Raw genomic sequence first — 23,419 nt, 5'->3', positions numbered from 1 at the left:
ACTCTGGAGACCAGGCTGGCCTCGAACTCACAGAGATCTGCCTGGCTCTGCCTCCCGAGTGCTGGGATTAAAGGGTGTACCACCACCGCCTGGCTCCCAGTCAACTTTCTACCCTCTTAGACATTTAGCATCACACCACCTGGATGGGTGGAGGTGGTAAATGGAATCTTTGGGAGGGTATCTTCAACCTCTTCCCTACATCCAAGAGGAAAAATTCAAAACCCCATTACTATTACATAGACCTAATGCAGCTAAGGAAATGGTCACACAACAGAAGTGTTTATAAAAAGGCTTATGCCTCTCTTACAACTCTGAAGGGCCTCAGAACCCAACTCCGACTCTCTGAAAATAGAATCATCAGGTATAATCTATCATCAAGTAGGAGAAGACCAGTTTCCAAAACTCTGCAGGAAGACACAGTCCAAATAAACCAAGCACTTGAAGCTGCTTTTACACTACACCACAATGTAATTAAAAGCCAGGAAAAAAACAAAAACAACTAGCATTTCTGTTTTCAACCTTTATCTTTCTCCTTAAGGTGGTGATATTTTATTTGTATGTTAATAAATAAAGCTTGCTTGGAGATCAGGGTGAAAAGGCCAGCCATTTTAAGTAAACAAGATGTCAGGCAGCACACGCCCTTAATCCCTTAGCAGGCAGGATCTTTGTGTGTTCAAGACTACACTAGGGATCAGAGCCAAGTGTAGTGACACACACTTTTAATCCCAGTACCAACCATAGAGGCCTGGAGGTCTGTACAGACAGACAGAAAGTGACAGAGCTGTGTATGAAGAGGAAGTGAGGTAGCTGGGTAAGTAAGATAGCCAATGAGAGGTCAGAAGAGCAAGGCAATAAAGGCGTGGGTAGACAGGAAGTAAAACTCATTTGGAAGTTGCAGAGTTGGTGAGGTAAGGTTGGCTGGTGGCTTTCCCTATTTCCCTGATCTAAGGCTTTCACCCCCATATTTGGCTCCATGTTTCTTATTTAATAAGACCATTTAGAAACTTGTCTACACTTTACTTTGGGTCATCTGGTCTACCTAGAACTGGTGGTACCTAGCCTATCTCATTCAGACAAGGCTGAAGGTAGAGAGAAGAGTAGCCTGTAAGGCATCTTACAGTCAGATTTTTAGATGGACTTGTTCCAGACACTCTCAAAGGGTACCTAAAAGTACCCAATCATCCTAAGCCTGTAGTTATCTTGGATTTCAGGTACAGCAGAGGCTCAGAGGACAGACTCTATTATCCACCATGACAAAACTGCACCCAGAGAAGTAATCATCTATTAGGAACCAGTTTGTACCCCCAATGATTTTTGGACCATCTTGTAGATTTGGAACTGACACAAGGATCAACTAGACTCTATCCCCACCCCCATGAGGACTTAATTCTGCCTGCCTCTCTGGCCATCCTCCCAGTGCTTCCACTTTAAGCCTAACATCATGTCAGTGCCCAGAAGATGAACTTGGACCCCTGTGGTGTTCCTGCACATGATTAAATCTCTGCTTCCCACCATTCTTCCTATCTTTGTCATACTGAGAAAGGTGGCCGACCCTAGTTTTGTTTTGGTTTGCTTAGATGGCAGTAGCATTAAAACCACTGTTCCACCTAGACAGCTGCTACATATACTGCTGTCCTCATCATATGCCTGGCCGACTCTTTGTCCTGCCTCACTTTGTAGCGATGCCCACAGCTCACACTCCACATCTCTTGTTCTAGAGCTAAAACAGTCAAGTCACCGCGGCACCAATCAAAATGGTGCTGGGCTCCTCCCTCCTTTGGTAGTAGAGTAAAATCTGCTCGAGGGCTTCAGTTGATGCCTTGCTGAGTTTGCCTCCAATACCAACATGGAAATTCAGGAGAGAAAAGAGGCAAGGAATCAATTCCAGCCCCTGCACTTGACTGCCCTGACCACTAGGGGAACAGGTCCATGGACACCATGTGTCCCTGCTACGTACATCAGTGGGCAGATAACAGCAAGGGCTGGGCGCAGACCAGACACAGCTCCGAGGACACTCTAGCAAGCGTAGTCTTTGAGCTGGAGGGACTTGGCCAGAGACTGATGCCTTTTTAGGCTCTTGACTTTGAAGTCAACAACAGCCCAGCACCAGCCACTGTCAGAACCTGCAGCTCGGAAGACAATCTCCTAGTGACCTTAAGAGCTGCAGAACCCAATTCACCCACTCACACTGGGCACTGAGGGATTCTGGGTAAGTACCGTCTTTCCTGCATGCACAGCCCCCACTGTAGTGTTGTCTTGGAACTACAGGGCACCAACATCCATCCTACATCAAAGGATTCTGGGTAATATTGCTCTGCATGATCTGGACAACTCCCATCCTGGCATCTGCAGGGTTCCAAGCAATGCTCATCCTGTTTGTCAAACCATACCTCACTCTTGCATTTACCCTAGAGCTCACAAGCACACTGTTGAAGTTCTCGATTTTTCTTGAGCATTCCTGACAGTGCACCCTCTCCACCGACGCACTGAGACACACTGTCCTCAGGTACCACCCAGCAGCATCCTGGGTTTTGATTTTGAATTTTTTTGGTTGTTTTTATTTAATCCAAGGACTTTGCTTTATACAAAAAGTCATTGTAGAAACAAGAGCAGAATCCAAAGTTTGGTTTGTAAATATTATTCAGGCAGCAAACTAGTCAAGGGACTTGTTTTTGCTTTTTAAAGTAGATCCCATTTGTGTTGCATGATTGGATCTCTCTCTCTCTCTCTCTCTCTCTCTCTCTCTCTCTCTCTCAACACTGTTAAATATAAAGTTTTGCAACAAACCTTCAATTTATATCAAATATAATTAAAAATTAACAAATGAATACATTGTATCAAAAAGTACGAAGATATACATTTCATGCGCATACTTGTATAATGTATATATGGATATATTTTACATGCACACATAACTTGTCCAAACTACAGCCACTGCTTGACAGGTTCCAGATGCAGACAGCTGGTTGTTGCATTTCAAATTTGGCAACTCACTATGAAATTTCAGGGGGAACAGACAGGAAGAGACAGTACAGAAACAAACCCAAAGTCAGGAAACAAGACTCCATGTCTCCTTTCCCTGCTTGTGATTTTCATGTATACCAATGCCTGGAAGAAAAGCCAGCTATGCTAATGTGGGGTAAAGATGATTCCCAACCCAGGGCTGTCTGGGGCATCTGTAGTTCCACACAGAATGTATACACTCAACACTCCAGAGAACAAGGGCTGGGCTTGGAACAGAGACAGAACGTCAGTATCAAAATGCACATCCTTCTACTTTGCAACATAGGTGCAGTCACATGCACAGTCCAAGGTTCCTGTTTAATTTTACCCTACTGGAATAAAATACTCTGTTATCATTAAAGTTTCAGGGTATTGTGCCTTCATATAAGGAAATTCTATAAAAGGTTTGGTCACAATCATGCTGAAACCCTAGACCACGTGGCGGTCTTGTGTTTTGTTTCTAGTAATGTGTCTTTTGTTGCATAGCCCTATGATTGACAACAGCCACTCAGTGAACACACCTACACACACACACACACACACACACACACACACACACACACACACACATACACAATCACACACAGCTTCTGTGAGAAACGTGGGATAGAAGCCAACATTTCCACCAAGAAGTCATCAGAAATTTCAAAACACAAAACACACCTAGGAGTGCCTGCCTGCCTGCCGAGAGCAACCTTCCCCTAATGGGCTCCCAGCTGTCTGTGCATATCTCACCCCTTCCTGGGTATGGGTTTTCCCTTTGCAAAGTAGCCATGAGGTGAGGCTTTATTTGACTGCTGCCTCCCCAGATCTGGGGCCAGGGACTCCACTAGGCTTTAGACACCCAGCCTCCTTCCAGGAGCCATTTCCTCCCTGCCTGTTTCTTGTTATGCTTCCAGCTCCTTTTCCCCTGCCCTATTCCCTCTCTTCTTTATTAGTGCCTAGCGCTCACTCTTCAGCATCCAGTAAAAACAAGTTTGTTTGTTTTTTTTTTAAACACAACAGAGATCATACCCTACTTGGCAGGCATCCCGTCCCTGAGAATCAGATTAAAAAACAGATTGAAAATGCCTCATGAGAGCACACACTGCTACTCTGCAGCTTCTTCAGAGCTCATCACTTGGGGAGGTGCATGGAGTGCAGCAGCTGTTTCTCTGACACACGCTCCCATGCTGCTCTGAGCAGTTCCCATCCAGTCCACCCGACAGTCCCCGAGGCCTGGCCTCATATACGATGCTCAGAGCCGGAGATCAGGCACTTGGTTGAGCAGAGGAGCCAGGGGCATTGGGCACTTCCTGGGCAGGGTAGAATCCATACAGGAACATCACATACAAGTCACAGAAACAATGCAAAACAGAGGCCTCCCTACACGTTGAGTTTTTAAAGTTACATGGACATTTCCTTCCCTGTTTTCTGGTTTTTTGAGATCAACTATATAGAAAGGACAAACAGTGACAGGTGATGTAGCTGAAAACCAGAATCAATAGCATCAACGTTCTCCAGATTTGGTCCCTATTATGGTGACAGCAGAGATGGAAGGCCTTGAGTGCATCTCCACACACACGCGCTGTTTGACTCCAAGACAACAGACACGGGATTACTGATGCTGGCAGGTGCTGCCAGACACAGCTGGGGTCCTTTCCTTGTTTTCAAGGTCTCCCTATCCCCCAGGCTACACATTCAGACAAACAATACTCTCCATGAGACTCAGGCCTCCTAAGAAAGTCCCAAGTACCCACCCTGGATGCTGGAGGCCATGACAAAGGATTTGGATTTGCTGGGTCCATCTCAACTCAGCTACCTCCTGCTTAGGATCCAACATCTGGCATGGAACCCAGGAAGGCAGTACACAGGAGGATAGAGAGAACCATATCCCTCTAAGAAAGGGCTTTATTAGTCCATCCAGTGTAAAAGGGAGGGAAGGAGAGAAGCAGGAGCCTCCACCACAGAGGCCATGATGTGAGGACCCTCCTCCCAGGGCTGTGACCCCACAGCCCAGAGCGGATGATAAAACTCATCAACTGGAACCCGCACCCACGGAGCTGGTGCATGGGTGGGCAGTCATGGTGCAGTTAGCACCAGTGGTCCTGGTCTGGGTGGTGGTAGCTGTGCCGTGCCCGGACGCCGGTGCTGAGTCCCAAAGTGCAGTGGTAGCCATTGGGCACACGGCGGAGAGGGTGGGATTGGGAGGTGAGGGAGGACACGTAGGAAGTCCTGGAGGAGCGGCCAGAGTTGGTGGCCACCGCCTCTTCAAAAGTGAGTGTATCCTCAGGTAGAGTGTGGGCAGAGGCCCCACTGTCCAGACGCTGCCCCAGGTAAGGGTCAGAGCCAATGCGAGAGCCAGGGGCTAGAGGCTGGCTCAGGGGCTCTTTCTGGAGCAGGGCATTGTGTTCAGAAAGGCCGCGGCTGAGACGGCCAGGGGAGAAGGCTGGGAGGCCACTCTGACCCCCAGCAAAGTGGACAGGCGAGGAATTGGCGGTCTTGTAGGTGATGCTGGGGCGTGGGGTCAGGGGAGTCTGGGGGAGCTGCCTCCGTCCACCTCGGCCTGGGGTGCTAGCACCAGATGTTGACATCAAGGGGCTCCCATTAACTGAACCACTGCCCTACATGAAAAAGGCAACAGCGAATAAAAATAAAAAACCACGTTAATCCAGCACACAGGAAATAGAGGCATCATCACGAAGGAAGCAGGAGGATGCAAGGCAAATGGAGGGGAAAGCAGGAAATGATCACGTGCTCAGAGTCAGAGAGGAAAACAAAGCAGTGGCTGGAAGAGAGGGCTGAGGATTGGGGCAGCTGACACAACCGGCTTCGGGAGGCAGTGGCTAGACAGGCAGGCTTGAGCTGGGCAGCAGGGTGCGGAGGATACTCAAAGGTCTGGGGAAGGCAAAGCTGGACCGTGTGAGCCATGCTGTCTTGTGTGGTTACCTGTGGGTGGGGTCCTGGCTCTAGTGCCGCTGTTGGCGATGTAGGGTGGCTGCTGAGGGAGGGCTTGTGTTGTGGGGGCTCCCGACTCCCAAAGCGGTCACAGGAATAGAAGCGCTGCTTCTCTGAAGAGGAAGAGGAAGGCTGCCTCCGCTCCTGGGACCTTCCTCGTTCTTGCTTGCGCTCCCGGCGGCAGCCTGTGGACCCTTCTCCTTGGGGCAGGCCAGATCCTGCAGCACCACTTGGTGCTGGCCAAGAAGAAGAGGGGTTAGCTCAGCTGAGCCCAGAGCAGGTCAGAGACCTCTGGCTCTAGACCTACATGGTCTCCTGAGGCAAAATGACAGACTCGGTGCCTGAGGTAGCCACTAGCCCTGCCTGGTCCCCAGAACTGGAACTCATACCCTGTTGTGGGTAGGTTCTGGGACCATATGGAACACCAAGAGAAGATGGTCCTGTGGACTGCTAGACCCTATCCCAAATCAGACCACACCCTTCTGAGGCTTCCCGGACCCTGTATACGTACCACCTTCTGTGTCAGCAGACAGGCTGGGCCCCTTCTCCAGGGACCTCTGCTTCTTTTCCCTGCGCCGGTGGCAGCGGTGATGATGGTGATGTGATGCCTGGCTAGGGGGAGGCCGGTCCAGGACTGTGTTGCAAAGGTGAGTCCCATGGGGGCGCGGAGCCAGTGTGGAGATGGAGCGCTTCATGGGGCTGGCATCAGGGGCAGGCTGCAGACAGAGGACAAGGGATGAGGAGGCACATGGCCTGAGTCAGCAGGCGGATGAGAGACCAGGAGTTACAGATTTCCTGGTAGGCAGACAGAGAGGGAGAGGGGTCCGGCTATGTAATAAAGGTGGTGGATTTCCAAAATGGCCAGCTTCTTCCTCGGGCTCCTGACCTGAGACAAAAGCCTGGCATCTTAAAACAAAGACCCTGTGCGACTTTTCTCTCCCTTCCTGCTGCAGGGCTGGCTCAGCAGGCTGGATCGGATGTGTTACACAACAACTGTAGGCCAATCCACCGTCTCCAAACTTACCAACCCTAAACGAGAGGGAGAAAACTCTTCAGAGGCTGAAACGCCAGCAGTCAAGAGAGAGTGGATTTTTCAGTTTCCCCCAGCCAAGCATGTCCATGTGTCTGCTGCATGTGTACGTCTGTCTCCTCACCCCCATAAGTGCTTCTCTCGGGCTGCTTGTTCAGCCTGTTGCCATCTCTGGTGCTGGAGATCTGCTCCCCGTGTACTCCAAGTCCTCTCCTACCCTTCCACTCTTTAATTGGCGGAGGAAATGAACCTGATCATGACCCAGTCAAGGCAGAAGGAGCCACGTCTGAGAGACAAGCAGACTGGAAGCAGGGTTGCTTCATGTGGGCTCTGCTGGAGGGTCCAAGGAGAGGGGCTGCTGGTTCGACTGGGGAATCCCAGAGTGATTCACAGCTGGTTATAGGGGTGATTGCTTTCATCTGGAGGACTGACTTTTTTTCATTTTTCTTTATTAAGAAATTTTCTACTCACTATACATAGCACCCACAGATCCCACCTCCTCCCAACCCCCCAGCCCTCCCTCCCAAGCCACCCCACATCCCCCAATTCGAGGTCTCCCATGGGGAGTCAGCAGAGCCCGGTACACTGAGCCTAGGCAGGTCCAAGCCCCTCCCCACTGCACCAAGGCTGCTCAAGGCATCACACCACAGGCACTGGACTCCCAAAAGCCTGCCCATGCACCAGGGATGGATCCTGATCCCCCTTCCTGGGTGCCCCCCAAACAGTTCGAGCCAAACAACCATCTTCCTTGTCCAGAGGGCCTAGTTCAGTCCTATGGGGGCTCCACAGGCACCAGTCCACAGTTCATGGGCTTCCACTAGTGTGGCCGGTCATCTCTGCACGTCCTCCCATCATGATCTCGACGTCCCCCACCTGCAGAATCCCTCCTCTCTCTCATTGATTGGATTCCTGGAGCTCAGCCTAGTGTCTGGCCATGGAGGACTGACTGACTTACATGCTGCCCCCATCCCCACCCTCCAACTATGACATACAAACTCAGGAGCTATGGAAAGAAACTGCTGGGGACCGTAGCCACCACAGACACCTTAAGGTTAAATGCCAGAAGGAAGCACCTCATCAGCATGTGACACCAAGGGGCGGGGCCACAGGACAGAAGAGAAAACAGCAGAAGGAAGGAAGGAAGATGGGAGATGGGAGGCACTGTAGGCTACAGCCATGTGGAGACACTGTAAAGGGAAGACATGGCCAGAGGGGAGGAGACCAGGGTGAAAATAAAGAACACATGACATATTTATGACCACAGGAAGAAGGAGGGACAGAGCCAGGAGGTGAACCACCCAGGCCTGGGTAGGTCCTAAAGACACAGGTCAACCTGCAGTCCCTTCTTGGCTTCAAGAATGGCAATGCCACAGATGCTTCTCTGTGACCTTGAGAAAGGGTTTGTTGATCCTAGATAAATGTGCCTAATGAGAAAAACCTCCCAAGAGGCTAGAGAAGGCATGGGGGTTCAGGGACAGGGCAGTGAGGGTCATCCCAGAGCCTCAAACAACAGAAGGGTAGACTGAGGCACGAGGCCTGACTTTCTGGACTGTAGTAGCTGTTCTGGTCCTAGAGTAGAATGCTTCGGGAGGGGAAGACAGAAAACAGCTGGAGACAGCAGAGCTGAGGGGTATGAGAGCCAGAAGGAGAACACCTGGGAGACAGCAGAGTCTTGGGCACAAGGGCTAGGAGACACCACAATTGGGAGGACCAGACTGGGATGAAGACACCAAAGCTGTAGATCCACTCCAGGATGAATGCCTCTGTCTCTGACAATGAGACTGTCCTGGTGAGGCAGGCACCATGTCCCATGAGGGAAGGTGTCCAAAGTTGCACAGGCAGGTGACTCCAGGCTGCTGCCTGCTCTATCTACCCCCAGTCTCCTCTCATGCATGTCATCAAGCAGCCTCCTCCATTGACACCTCATCCTCCCACAGCCCAGACCCTTCCAAGATAACATACCTGTGTTTCTGCCGCTAGGCGTGGCATAGAGGCAGCCCGGCCTTGGCTCTCCAGCCCGGGCTGGGGCTCCCCATCAGGTCCTCTCAATGTCATGTTCTGCATCTGGACATCCACAGCCTGGAGGATGGTGCCTCCTCAGTTACACATCATAGAGCTATCTGGCCCTGCTCATCCCATCTCACCTGCTCCAACCCCTGACCTATTACCTACCACTCTCACACTACTTGACCCCATCCTCAACTCATTCTCTCATCCCCAATTCTCACCCCAATTTACACACCCACACCTTACATGCTCCCCATACATCTTACATCCCTGCCCTGATCTCATATAACCCCTCCATGGAGGGCTCACCAGTTTTCCTGGCTGCCCCACAGGGATCTCTGCAGAATGGCCACGTTCTAGAGGGGCTCTGGCCTCATAAAGTGCATCCTGGGTCCTCTGTGTGCCCCACGACAGCGACTCCTTGATGCCGCTCTCCTGGGTTTGTCTGGAGAGAGAAATGTTCTGCAGGGTTAGAGACCTATGGGCTGCAGAGCATTGCCATTGCTGGGAATCTCCACCAGCCATAACCTTGGCATCCCAGCTCAGGAGCTCCGGCACGGCCCCCAAACTGAGATATATCACAGAGCATGGGCTCTAGATGGTTCCCGAGGGCAGAGGGCTTTCCTCAAGGAAAGCCAGATCCATCATTCCCTGGTCTGGGGACAATCGGCAAGTTCTTCAGCGCGGGCACCAGTTCTATGTCGTTTGCCACAGATCATGGTGGGAAGGGACAAAGCTATAAAGTGACCGTGTGAGAAAGCTTGGGTAAATGACCAGCAGCTAAGAGAACTCCGTAATTCTTCCTGGGCTTCTTTCCTCAGAAGTTCCTTGCTGATGGCTCTTCCTTACAACCACCTCTTCACCACAAAAGACCCATGTGGTGTTCCATCAGCTTCTTATCAGATTATATATCCTCAGCACCTGCTACTCACTGCGCCTGCTCCTCCGGGTGCTTGGAGTGTTCATATTCAGGGCAAGACCCCCCTCCCCCACAGCACTGAATCTTCCCAGGCAGCCTCTCTGCAATGATCTCATTTGTGTCACACAGGTTGAGTGACACTTGAGGAGGGTCAGCTTAGCACACTCAGCATAGGGCCAGACTTCTGAACCCCAAGTACACTGAGGCAGTAGGCCAGATCTGTCCTCACTGGGCACTTTTAACAAGAATCATCCATTGTCTTCTGGGAGCATTGCAAGTCATCTTACCTCAATGACTCTCGAAGCAACCCCAGGAAAGAACTCTAGCTGAGCGAGGGTCCAGGCTAAACCCTGGGGCACTGCCAGCTCTGGGGTCGCAGCACATCTCAGACCCTCCATTGCTGAGGCAGTGGAGAGGGCGTTCTCTGGCTGTGGAGGTCTGAATGAAAACGGTCCCCGCATATTCATAGGGAGTAGCATTATTGGAGGTGCGGCCTTGCTGGGCTAGGTGTGGCCTTGCTGAAGGAACTGTGTCACAGTGGGTGGGCTTTGAGGTTTTAGAAGCTTGAGCCAGGCCCAGTGACACTCTCTATTCCAGCTGCCTGCTGATCCAGATGTAGGACTCTCAGCTCCTTCTCTAGGACCATGTCTGTCTGTATACTGACTGCCCTGTCCCACCATGACAATAATGGACTAAACCTCTGAACCTGTAAGCCAGCACCAATTAAATATTTTCCTTTATCAGAGTTGCCATGGCCATGGTGTCTATTCACAGCAATAGAAACCTTAACTAAGACACTGACCTTCCGGTAAAAGTTCTAACTGCTTTATGCAGAGGTTATAATCATCAAAGTACCTGAAGCTTATCTTCCTCCTGGAAGCCTGGATCAAATCAAATCAAAGATGTTTTTCTAGAAAAGTCACATGTGCCCCTCTCACATACACACCTCTAAGTCCTGTATGCCCAAGCACACATTCCCTCTCACACACTCTTATACACACGTTCTGAGTTTTTGTTTACGTTTATGTTTAAATCCAGAAGAGGGCCCCTAACCAGCTTGTTCAAGGGAAAGCAGATGAGTGAGGGTGTTTGCAGGGCTCTGTTGTGGCAAGTTCCAGGATGGACCTCCTCAACTTGGAGCAATTCCAACAGCACTTGCAGCCAGGATCCCCTCTGCATTGTCTACCGCCCATGACAGGAACTCGGGCCTGACTGTGTGCTGCTGATAGGGTTATTGCCTGTGAGACAGAAGAAGAGGTCCACACAAGAGCTGCACCTTCGTCTCTTGCCATTTTCAGGGCCAGCATGAGGTGGTGAGTCCCTTAGAGTCCACACATGAGAAAAGATCAATACACATGAAGGACAGCTGAAAGAGCGTGGCTTTCAGTGTGTAACAAGCCCTGCCCAGAGTTTGTCCACAACCTTTGGTGAGAAAGGTAATCCTTGATATCTAACTCTGAATTTATATCAAGAAACACCGTCTAAGAGTTAAGGGAAAAAAGGACTGACCTATTTGTCTATGAAATGCAACAGCTTCAGAAATCAAAGCCAAAACGACAAACTGGGAGATGGCTCAGAGGAGCCAGGAAGATCAGAATTAATTGTCTGTGAATAGGTATTTGGGAGCTCAAGGCGGAAACAATTTCTTAACAGCCCACAGACGTTAGATGCCAGTGACAGGAGAATCTAAGAGACAGGCACATACAGTGGCTGTCACCTCAGGAGTAGCACAGCTATCTGCCCAAGTCCATGCTGTCTGCCTAATGCTATGCAGCTAACCCCAAAGTCCGCCACAGGAGCAGGCAGATAGAAAACCACGAGCAGCAGCAAACATTCATGTGTACCCATGGGTGGAGGCAGACAAGGAATTGCTCCAGAGTTCATCCCTGGAAGTGGGATGGGTCCTATCCTCAGAGGACTGTTCAGGTTGTGGATGAACCCCTCAGGTATTTCAGGAGGTAAGTTAGAGGCCGGATGGCATTGAAAAGCAGCTAGAGTGTGGTCACAGATTTCTTTCCCCGACCGGCCGTGAGTTCCCCCTCCCACTCTGCACCAGACTCACATGGCACCACCGTTGCTGAGGGAAGTGGCACTCTTCTGTCGAAGGAACACCCGAGCTCCTCGAAGCACAGCGGGTTGGGTCTGCTCCAGGGTGGCCTTCAGAGGGTGGAAGAGGGACACGGGGCCCATCTACAGAGGAAAGCAGGGGAAAGGAGCCCTGTGCCTGAGGACCTCAGCCTGGAACCGCAACCGCATGTGAGAGTCCAGTCTGCTCAGGACAGTATGGGGCTCCTTATTCTTCAGCAGGCAGTTTCTCCACCTACACAGTTGAGGGCTGCTCATATGATAGAACTGTTATCCCGTCCTCAGTTTACAGTGACTGCCACCTGGAATTCCTGGCTGAGGAGACTGCAGGAGCGACACCTTCATTTCCTACCCAGGGTCAGGTAAATAGCACAAGACGTTCTGTGTGTCTACAAGATTTTTCTAACAGAACCTCCACGTGGTGGCCTCTGAAGACATGGCTGTAACGGTGGCAGGAAGATGTATTCTAAACCTCCCACATAGCCATGAGCAAAGCCAACAGCAACTCTGGGCTATCGACATGGATCTCTTTGGGCTGTACCTGTGTGTTCACACAGTTTCTCTTTCCATCGCTGACAATCTTCCTCTGGCCCATCACACCCTCCTCTGTCTACCACAGAAAACGTGATTCTGCTCGGAGCTTCTGTCGCCACCCTTGAAAACCAGCTCTCAGATTCGAAACCCCACAACACTAGCAAGCAAGTACTAAAGGACAGCAGGCAGCCTGTGCGCCCCCCCCCCCCGCCCCAGAACCCCGCCCAGTGGTATTAGGTCTCCCACAACTGTACCTGGGGCAGGCCTCCGGGAGCTTGGTGAGTCTGATCTCTGGTGGTTTTGTTTTGTTTGTAGAAGTCAAATATCATCAGAGCTGCATAGACTTTCCCCACCGTCATCCCATCAGCTGAACAGTGCAGATGGAGAAGAGCCAGAGGCAGAGGTTTGGAGGGCAGACAGCACAAAGAAACCTCAGAAAGCGTAGCTGGGGAAGGAGGCAGCTTCCTTCCCTCTTCCCCATGTGGACTCCAGGACATGCACTGGGCTGAGCAGCTCAGATGAGGGCTCAGCCACTGGAGCGAGTACCACGTCTCCTCTAGATTTAGAATGCATCCCACTCTGAGCAACACTAACTAGTCCTGTGTCCTTTATGATGGACTGACGCATCCCAACAAGAGGTCCTTGGAACTGAACATCTCTTCTTTGGGTCTGTATGATCCCTGTTGCATTTCTTTTAAGTGTTGTAGGATTATAGTCTCAAAACTGGAGGACCCCAGATCACCTCTCATGGCTCCTGGGCCCTCAAGCATGGCTACAGAGGGAGGGGGGAGCCCACTTCTCCAAGGCAATACACTCCCCGTCTATACTCCCATATACCTTGAGGGACCATGGAAGGTGGGGGCAGAGGGAAAATGGGTGCCTTTCACTCTCCACTTACGTTTGTGGGGTGGTACGAGTAAGTCCAGAGTTTTCTGGGGTAGGTTAGCCCACACAGAAGATATCTCCTTTCTCAGCTCGGCATCACACTGGTGCTGCTTTGTCCCTGCTGGGCCAGGAAAGGGAGAAAGGGAAGATGAGTCAGGAGCAGTCCTGCAGACTGCTCATTCAGGCAGAGCTGGAGGCAGTGTGGAGGCACGGGTAGAGGGACGACAGGGTAGAGATGGCGCTAAAAGGAAGACACATGAAGACACACTGACCTGCACACTAGGTACAGCTCTTCCTTCAGAGTAGTCCTGGAGACGGTGGAACTGTGTGTGCGTGCACGCGTGTGCATGTGTGTGCATGCATGCTCTATAACAGAGCTATAACCCCAGCACTTTAAATATCTTTTGAAGAGTAAAACTTTAAATTTTTATGAAGCTTAATTTATCAGTTTTTTCTTGTATGGTTCATGTATTTTTGGTTCATTTATTTCATTTGTTTATGTATGTATGTTGTGTGTGATTGTAGGGTTGACAATGGAGGCCAGAAAGGGGCATCAGATGCTATTTGTGAGCCTCCTGATGTGGTGCTAGGATCCAAACTCTGATACTCTGACAGAGGAAGAAGCACGTGTAGTCAACCCTGACTTGCATCTTTCTAGAAAGAAATCTCCACTTAACTCAGTTGCCAATGTATCTTTTTCTTCTAGAAATTTTTATCATTTTCAATTTATATCTATGACCCACTTCAGGTTAAGCTTTATAAGAGGTCAAAATATGTGCTATGTATTGAAAGGTATACCATGATTCCTACACGGAAGTCATAAGAACCAGTGACTGTGGAGAAGCCTAAAAGATGGTTATCATTAAATGAGTTAAGTGTTAAAAGTGCCCTTATGAGAGCCAGGTAGTGGTGGCGCACGCCTTTAATCCCAGCACTCGGGAGGCAGAGGCAGGCGGATCTCTGTGAGTTCGAGGCCAGCCTGATCTACAGAGTAAGTTCCAGGACAAATAAGACTACACAGAGAAACTGTCTTGAAATAAAGAAAGAAAAAAGTGCCCTTATGAAAAGATCGCAGAAATCTCACCTATCCTTTCACTGTATCCTCAAAAGAAAGGCCTTGGAAGAACACAGCAAGAGGCTTCGGAAGCGAACCATCCTGTATAGCCTCCAGAACTCTGAGAAATGGATTTCCTGGGCAAGTTACCCAGTCTATGGTATTTTATGCCAGTTTTCTGTGATGTTTAATGTTGGCAGAATTTAGAGCCGTGCTGTAGACCAACTCTAGGCATGTGTGAGGGTGTCTTCAAAGAGGTCTAACTAGGAGGGAAGGCACAGGCAGGCAGCACCAGTCGTGGGCCACACAAAAAGAAGAGCGAAAGAACAGGAGCTTTCCTCTCTGCTTCTAGACCAGAGAGAGAATCTGACCCGCTGCCTCCTGCCCCTCCCACTGTACTTCCCCACCATGATGGACTACACCCCCCGGAATGGTTGGCTAAAATAAACCCTTCCTTTTTGAAGTTACTCTTTGTCAGGGATTTTGTCATAGAAACAAGAAAATTAATACATATTCTGAATTAATTGTGAATAGGAGAAGGCTGATGTGTCTTAGCCACAACATATTCAAACTGTAAACACAACAGACTACTCATATATTTAGGTCTTCTTTGATTCTTCTTATGAATGTTTTGAAACTCACAGAATAAAGTGTGCAGAGGGATTTTTAGAGTTACCCACAATGCAGAAGCACTTCATAGCTGAGGTGTTATTTTCAAGGAGCTATATTGTTAATTGCTAATACACAGAAACACAAATGCTTTTGTATGGCTAGCCTTGTGTACCTGTCAGTTTCAGTAACTTCAGAAACAGACTGGAAATTTTGCACAGATAATGAAACCAACTCTGAACACAGGTACTTTCATTTCTTGCTCTTTTTTATTATATTGTTATTATTTAAAACAATTTTTACATTTAAATATATTTGATCATATTCTCCCCTCCCCCATCATCTCCTATCTTATTGGAGTGGCCAGGCCTCAAGCACATCATTGGAAATGAGTGATGACAGCAGACCATAGTCTCAGTCCTGACTTCAAGGGAGTTTCTATGTTAAACACTAGATTAGCTATAACTTTTCATAGATATCCTTTATTGAACATCTCATTTAATTCAAACTCTACATAGAAATGTTCTTAGCATGAATGAATGTTGGATTTTTCCAGAGGCTTCTTTTCTTATGTGACTGTGAGGATATCATATAGTTTACAGGTAAGTTATACTGCTGGGCTTTAGAACATAAACCAGCCTTCCACTACTGGGATAAACCTCAATAATGGCATCGTACATCATCTTCTTTTATGTACTGATAGATTTGGTTTGCTAAAACTGCACTGAAGATTTTTATGTCTAGAGTCAGTTCACTAAAATTATACTGGAGAACTTTACATCCACATTCATGTTATTTTATTTCCTGTCATATCTTTGTTTATTGTCTCAGAATAAAATACATTAAAAATAGGTTGAGAAATATCCCCTCCTTTTCTATTTTCTCTTAGAGCTCTGCAGGAATTTTCCCACTGACTTGTCTAGACCTGGATTCCAGCTGATCCCACATCCTTCCCTGGCTCCGTTGTAAGAGTCTAGAGAGTCTGTATTCACTGGAATGTTTGATAGACTTCATCAGTGAAGCCATCTAGGCCTGGAATTTCCTGCTGGAAGGTAGTTTGCTATCAGTTTATCTAAGAAATGGAGAATTACTAAGGTTATCTCACATTTCATGCATAGGAGCATATGTGTGGGGTGCATGAGGCTGTAAGGGTGCATATGCACCTGCAGGTGCATGTGTGTATGCTGGTGCATGTGTGAGGTACCTCTTTGTGCACATCTGGAGGCCAGCAGACAACCCTGGGCATCATCTTCAGGAAAACCATCTACATCATACATACATACTCTTTAAAACAGTCTCCCACTATGAGCCTGAAGCTCACAGATTAAGTCTGACCAGAAACCCCAGAAATCCTGTTCCCACATCCCTAGTGCTGGAGCCACCAGCACACACACCATGCCTAGCATTTTTATGTGGATTCTGGATTTATCAAATGAGTCATTCATTCCCTTAGCCCTGAGTTTATCTATCCTTGAATGAGCGTTGCAGTTTATATTCTTCACAGAACTCACAGACTTCCCCTAAGATGCTACACTCACTGACATGGTGCTCACCCTTGCTGTTCTTCTACTGTTAGAAGCAGCTGGGATGATGTACCTCTTCTGCTCTTTACTTTTGTTATCTGCACCTTCTTTCTCCTTGATTGCTTCTAGCTGGAGGTGGACCTACACTCTTGCTGTGATTTTAACCTGGCCACTGTGGCCATTAAGCCAGACTGAGGCCAAGCACAATGCAACAAGAAGAGAGAGTGGGCTGAGGCAGAGTGCCCACATGCTGGGGGCATTCTGAAGTCAGCATAGATATGTAAATCAGACATGAATCAGAAATGATGGAATTTTTAAGGGTAACTCTAAGGTTTTGGTCAGGAATCAAAGAACAAGAGTTCTCAACGATGGAGCCAGGGAAGGATGTGGTATCAGCTGGAATCCAGGTTTAGACAAGTCAGCGGGAAAATTCCTGCAGAGCTCTGAGCAAAGATGGAATAACTTGTGCTATTTTTGTCTGGACTGAAAATACAAGATTAGAATTCAATAGATGTACAAGGGATGGACAAAAAGGGTGCTCTGAGTCACACCCACAATTCAGAGGTGGGGAGGGCCAGAGAAGCCAAAAAAAAAAAAAGGATTAAAAAAAAGTGACACGGGAAGTAAAGCCTGAGAACTGCCTAACTGGAGGAGAGAAATCAGCAGAGACTAGATCCTCAAGTAGCTGGTTCCTATGAAGGAAGAAAGAAAGGAACATGGGGGATAGAGAGATGGCTCAGAGGTTAAGAGCAATGGCTGTTCTTCCAGAGGTCCTGAGTTCAGTTCCCAGCAACCACATGGTGGCTCACAACCATCTATAATGAGACCTGGTGCCTTCTGGTGTTCAAGCATCCATGCAGACAGAACACTGTGTACATCATAAATGAATAAATTTAAAAAAGAGGAACATCAAGGGAGGGTTAAGAGATAACCTTTTCAAAGAAAGGAATGATTAAGAGTCTGCTCACATACTGACATAAGTAACCCAAAACAGAGAAAAACTAACAAAACCAAGAAACAGAGGATGAAACTGTGGGTAATGTCCTTAGGGAGATGGTGAGAAAAGATGGGACCTGGCGTACAAAGGGGGTGGCCTCCACGCCTCACAACAGAAGTAGTCAAACTTTATGGCACAGACAAGGGAGGGTAATGGGATACAGGGTCCCTCTAGTAGAGGGGCAGGGAAAAGAAGGGAAAGATGGTATATGCTCCCTGTTACAGGATTGGGGCAGGCTCTCACTGCTAGATGACCTAGAACAAGGGATTTCATTTCACTGTGCTGGTTTCCTCCCTAAATGTGAGGTCATTATTACAGTGCTAATGCAATCATCAAGGTAACAGTCACTGTTACCAGATCTATCCAGTTGTCCCCAGACAGAGGCCATCCCTTTATCCTTACATGAAGTAGATGGTGTGTGTGTGTGTGTGTGTGTGTGTGTGTTTGCTTTGCTCTGAAACAGGAAGTCACACTAGTTACCCAACGATGGCAGTAAACTTGCTAAGGATTGGCTGGCAAGTACCCTCCCTTTCCCAAGGCCACCTGACTCACCTGGGGCAAGCTTGATCTCCAGTGCTGTCCGGATGAGGGCCATCAGGGTGGATGTAAAGTGCACTGTCATGTCCTCATTGGATATGGGCATGTTCATGCGAACCAGGCGCTGGGGATGAGTAGGGGCAGATCAGGGCCAAGCATGTCAGGGTCACTCCCACCCTACAATTAGTGTTTGGGCTCTGGAGCTTGGCTTGGCTTCCTGAGAGTGGTCCTGGCAGGTGCCTGGTCCAAGAAGGCTAGGCTGGTGGAAGTTTGCCAGCATTCTCTCCTCCCAGACCCCACTCTCATCTGAGCTGAGATTCTCCTGGCTAGAGAAGAGCAGAAATCCAAGTAAAAGCTATAACAGAGGCTGGGTCAGGAACCTGCATCCTGCCCTCTGCCTGTGCATGTCAAAAGGCTGCAGTAGTCTTGGCTGAGGAAGAAGGATCCAAGACAGAGTGCTACTCTCTGGGACAGCCTAAAGAATAGATGGGACCCTGTCCTATGACGTTGCTTACCTGCCCTCTATCTGCAACTGGAACACCTAGAAGTGGCAGCCAAAAGGGGGGACTCCTCAAGAGAGAGACTCTTGCTTTAACTCAGATCTTTACCACAGTAACAGGGCCGGGAAGACACGCTTGATGGTACTTGAAGACAGGCGCTATCATAGTCAAAGCCTCAGGAGTCTTAAGAGACCTTCTAGGGGCCAGAGCAGACGGGGCTGCACGGGGTCTCAGGCTTGTTCTGCTCCCATCTCTCTGAGTGGCCAGCACCCTTTCCTTTTTTGGTTTTCAGAGACAAAACACCTTAACACAACGGTATGTCTGAATCAGTCCTCTGGGGCGACTCAGTAGCTACAAGAGCCTCTGGCTGAGAGCACCTGAGGCCTCCAAGAGGCTACAGGTCTCAGGTGCATCTGAGGAGCACTCACTTGGCCAAGAAGCACCCCAGGAGTACTACTGTACCCCCACTGTGTCCTCTATACAGGAAGAAAACTAGAGACAGGAGTTCCTCCCTGGAGCAAGCACCCTTCTTTGGGGGAGGGCCACACAGTCCGGCCCCTAGTACCTTGCCCCCAAGTTCTGTATCTTCACTGTGATGGAGGGGGCACATGGGCACAGAAAATAGGAGGTAGGCTCTTGTCCTATGAATGCTGGCAAAGCCCCACTGGGCACATCCAATTACAGGACCAGGACCTCACATGTCACATATGTTACACACCAGGAAAAACCTGCTTCCCGGAGCATGGCATCCCTGCAGACCAGCACCGATGGCAGTGTGAGAGGCCAAGGAGTTCCTCTTCCAGGGAGGGGAGTTAGGATGGGGATGAGAGAAAAGCAAGCAGACTGTTTCTAAGAGGGGGAGGTCTGTCCAGGACACCAAGGGTTACCCTCATAAAGGCTCCCACTGGCTTGCCCTTACTCATGGAGGGCAGAGAAAGAACCTCAGAGAAGCAGAGTGGCAAGACCAGAACAAGTAAGTTCCAGAAATGGTACTCTAAGCGTCTCCCGGGCCTTCCCATCTTGCCCCAAGCCACCTGCCTCCTACCCGGAAGTCTCCCTTGGTCTGGTCATACCCTGGACCTCAGGATCCTTAGGCATGGCTAGAAAGGGCAACACAACCCTTCCTACCTGCCATTCTTCCTGACTGGGTGTCATAGGAACAGAGCTCTCCCTCCTGTGGATAGACATGCATGCATGCAGGGCCTCTGCAGTTTCAACACACATGCTAGTCGGGGGCAGATAAAGGCAGGAAGAACCCAGAGGCATCTGTGAGTGGTGGGAGAGCTGACTGGTCCCCACAGACTACACTGAACGAAGTGGCAGACGAAAACCTAGAATGGGGTACAGAGACAGAATGTGGACAGAGGACAGTGACCCAAAGAGGGAGGGTCTGGCAGAAAGCTCGCAGACAGAGGCAAACACAGTTGGCATTGTTTCATGGGGAGCAGTGGGGCTGGGGTGCTGAGGCAGCACTTCTTCGGGCAGAAGAAGCTTGCGACTGGGCCAGGAAGGAGGCCTGGAGGTGTCCTCATTCACCTCCTTCCTCATGACTCAGTGATTTGTGACTCCCAACTCCCAGGCTGGGACCCTCACCCAGGGTATCTGAACACCCAATCCCTTTTCAACATCAAAGCAGCCTTCCCACTGGGAAGCTTGGGAAGGAAGCCCTTGGAGACTGCAGCTGGGCATAAACCCTACAAGGCTGAGCTTATGGGGTAGAAGGGCAGGGAGAGAGGTAAGCAGCAGAGGCCCCACTGCCCGATAGCCCCCAAGGCCAGACCTGCAGACTTGATGACCACCCACGACAGGAGTCCAGGGAGGGGCAGCCGGTAGTCCCAAGCCAGAATAAAGCACCCTCTGTCCAAAAACCATTGTCTTGTTTGTCTTCTCATTCTTGGGAAGGCAAGGGAAGGGGAGGAAGAAGGGCAGGGATGGGGTGGAGTTGACTCTGGCTCCGCTGTCCTGAGCTTCTCAAGGATGTCAGTAGTGGGGAAGCCGGATGGGATTTTAGGGGTTAGTGCAAAGGCATGCCCCTCTATCTGGGATGGGAGCAAAGGGTTTCAGGGTAGTAAAGGGAGCAGCGGTAAGGCAGCCAGGTACAGCCACACAGCCAGACAGACCCTGAGAAAGCAGGTGAGAGCCCATGAGTGCTCTGTGGGCTAAGCAAGGCCCAGGTGGGCCCAGCCAAGCACAGATAGCTCCTGGGTTGGGTGCAGGATCAGTGCAGGGTCAAGGTCTACCTTGTATGCAACTCGAGCCGGGCATTTCTTCCCCAACCCCAGAGGTGGGGACATGTGTTTCAGCATCTCAAACATGTCATTGTAACTGATGCGCCCACTGGAAACCCGTTCCAGAGGCCAGGCATAGTGGGGTGGTCCACAGGAGAGGCACACGGCAGGAGGGGTAGAGCAGGGAGCGGGCAGGGGAGGAAGCAGACAAGAAAACAGATTCAGTTAACCAAAGTGTCGGGTAAATGCCCCAAATTAAAACAAGTAAAATGAGGGAGTCTCTGCTTGACTTGACCCTTGCTTGCCCCCACCCCCAGCCTCACCTCCTCATAGCAGCCCAATGCAGGGCAGCGGGCAGGGGTGACGTCTGAGCTAATGAACATGGAGGGGTGAGGAAGGGCTGCATCGGGGCGGCTTTGGGTTATAAATTTCTGACTTCACTCTTTTAGAACCGTAGACAAGGCCAAATCAGAAGGAGCTGTTTCGCCATGCAGGAAGCACTGGCCAGGCCGTGTGGAGATGGATGGCCGCTGCTCAGAGCCACAGCAGCCACGCCTGCCTCAGTGAGCAGGGCAGTTTTGCTTCCAAATGAGGCCAGAGGCTAAAGTGGAGAAAGATCTACAACAGGCTAGAAAACTAGAGAAGGAGCCCCAAAGCTCTTAGGGGACTAAGCTTTACGACGGGGCAAGTCAGCTCCAAGCCCAGAGACGCCCGAGGCCAGCCCAGGGCAGGGCTGCTGCTGAGGTCAAGGGCTGGATGGGAAGGAGACTGCAGGAAGGGAGGAGCTGAGTAAGCTGTGGCCTGGTGCCACTGGTGCCTCTGACAGCACAGGTTGGGACCGACAGGTTGGATGTGCCCCTTGTGGGGCCTAGAACCCAAGGTTGGGGACTAAGGGGAGCATCTTGGGGCTGGTGAAGCATCTTCCCAAGTCGAGAGGCTGGGGCTTCCCTCTACCCCAGAGCACCTGCCTGTGGGCTTGGGGTCTCAGAGACACAGCAGAGTCCAGCCTTTCTCCAGAGGGCAGATCTGCCCAGACCCTGCCCTCCGCTCACAGTTCCAGGCCAGGGGTTTTCTCCCTGAGCTGAGCACATCAATCCAGAAGCGGCGCAGGAGGGCTCCTCGTTCTTGCTCCCACTCACCCCTCCCCCAGGGACCTGAAAGCCTCTTCTGACCCACAGGGACAACTGCTCCTTGTTTATTTGCACCCACATTCATACTTCTCCTCTGGGCTCTCAGCCTCTGGCCTGGCTGACCATCAGCCCGTTCATAAGAGCCTGCAGGAATGCTGGGTGTGATAGCTGTTTCCTTGGTAAAGGCAAGACCTGCCTCACCCACACCCCGCCCCCCAGCCCCACTCCCCACACCCAGCCAGCTGGTCCTGGCAGACTCAGCCTCGCCAGGTCAGAAAACTCCTTGGACATTGTCTTGAAGGCTTGCCTGCCTCCAGCCAGCTGGAGGGTTTGGGGAGATAAGACAGGGAACCAAAGTATCCAGGATGCTGGAATGCAGGGCAGGGCAGGACAGAGGAAAGAGAAGGTGAGGTGTTGTCATTCCCAAATCAGGCAGGGAGTGTGTGCAGTGTTTGCGATTCGGGCAGGGAAGTATGTCAGATGGAGGCTCTGAAGTTGCAAACCTTGTAGGCCAACCTACGAGGGCAGTTCTTTCCTAAGCCAACGGGTGGCGCAATACAACGCAACAAACTGTACATATCCTTATAATGAATCCGGCAACTGGAAAGGAAATGTCACAGGTTATGGCAACAAGGCATGATGGAGCCCATCCCACCGACCCACCCAGTCTGCAATGGAAGATGAGCTGTGAGGTGGAAGTGAGGGCTACGGTTACACAATACTTCCTAGGGGACCTGGAGTCTAGTGCTCCCCAGAAAGCGTCAGCCCCAAGATAATCCCTACAGTGAAGGAGGTCAGGCAACACTCAGAATAATATTCTGTCTACACTCACAGCCTCCTGAGCCCCACTATGCACACTGTGCCATGCCTATCACTGGCCAGGCTCAACAGAACTTGCCCATGTGCTTGAGGTCTGCCCCTCCCTCAGAGGCTGAATGCCAGAGCCCTTCTCCACATGTCTGACTTTTGCCCTCACTACCATGATGCGACCATCCATTTCCTGGATGCAGAAACCCTATGTAGAAGTCCACATCTAAATGCTTCTCAATTGTTCCCTCTCCCTGGACACACTGGTGTCCCTGGAATTTGGTCACCACTGACCCTGCTTCCTCGTATGTTGTTACGCTCTCAGCCCAGTCAGTATTAAGTCATGCCCAGTTTACTTCTGGAAAAGAGGAAGTTCTACTCGGGCCTCCCCCATACTTGCTAATCTTGTTGGACCCCAGGAACATTACAACAGAGGGGATGAGGGGGAGGGACTGCCCAACAAGTCCATAATATGACAGCCGTGGGCACAACACTGTTAGGACTGCTCTTTGTGGAATATTTTCCCCAAATATTCAAAGGCTCTTCCACTGTCTACCAGGTTTAAAAAAAGCGAAGTTACCGTGTACCACTCTTTCTATCTCACCCTCTCCCAGGGTTTGCCTCACCCCAGCCT

The 23,419-nt window shown here is 50.1% G+C and overlaps 1 protein-coding gene across 14 annotated transcripts in view; it reads right to left on the bottom strand.

Annotated features, from left to right (window-relative positions):
- Positions 1-2,529: 2,529 nt before the first annotated feature.
- The window catches only part of Cacna1b (calcium voltage-gated channel subunit alpha1 B), a 154,264-nt gene continuing 133,374 nt past the window's right edge, over positions 2,530-23,419 (bottom strand). For 12 of the 14 annotated variants that reach the window (XM_036184125.1, XM_036184129.1, XM_036184130.1 and 9 more), the window contains 10 exons: positions 20,861-20,957; positions 18,136-18,244; positions 13,414-13,521; positions 12,770-12,882; positions 11,959-12,086; positions 9,287-9,422; positions 8,933-9,049; positions 6,452-6,656; positions 5,932-6,176; positions 2,530-5,606 (listed from right to left, as the gene is read on the bottom strand). In XM_036184125.1, the coding sequence (XP_036040018.1) occupies positions 5,076-5,606; positions 5,932-6,176; positions 6,452-6,656; positions 8,933-9,049; positions 9,287-9,422; positions 11,959-12,086; positions 12,770-12,882; positions 13,414-13,521; positions 18,136-18,244; positions 20,861-20,957 (1,789 nt within the window). In that variant the 3' untranslated portion in view covers positions 2,530-5,075. The remainder of the gene's footprint in view (positions 5,607-5,931; positions 6,177-6,451; positions 6,657-8,932; positions 9,050-9,286; positions 9,423-11,958; positions 12,087-12,769; positions 12,883-13,413; positions 13,522-18,135; positions 18,245-20,860; positions 20,958-23,419) is intronic. The other 2 variants (XM_036184128.1, XM_036184139.1) reach the window with 2 other exon arrangements.

Source organism: Onychomys torridus, chromosome 4 (assembly GCF_903995425.1).
Source record: "Onychomys torridus chromosome 4, mOncTor1.1, whole genome shotgun sequence".
Classification (NCBI taxonomy): Eukaryota; Metazoa; Chordata; class Mammalia; order Rodentia; family Cricetidae; genus Onychomys; species Onychomys torridus.
Note: the sequence above shows the minus strand (reverse complement) of the source record. Positions and strands in the feature narration are given on the sequence as shown.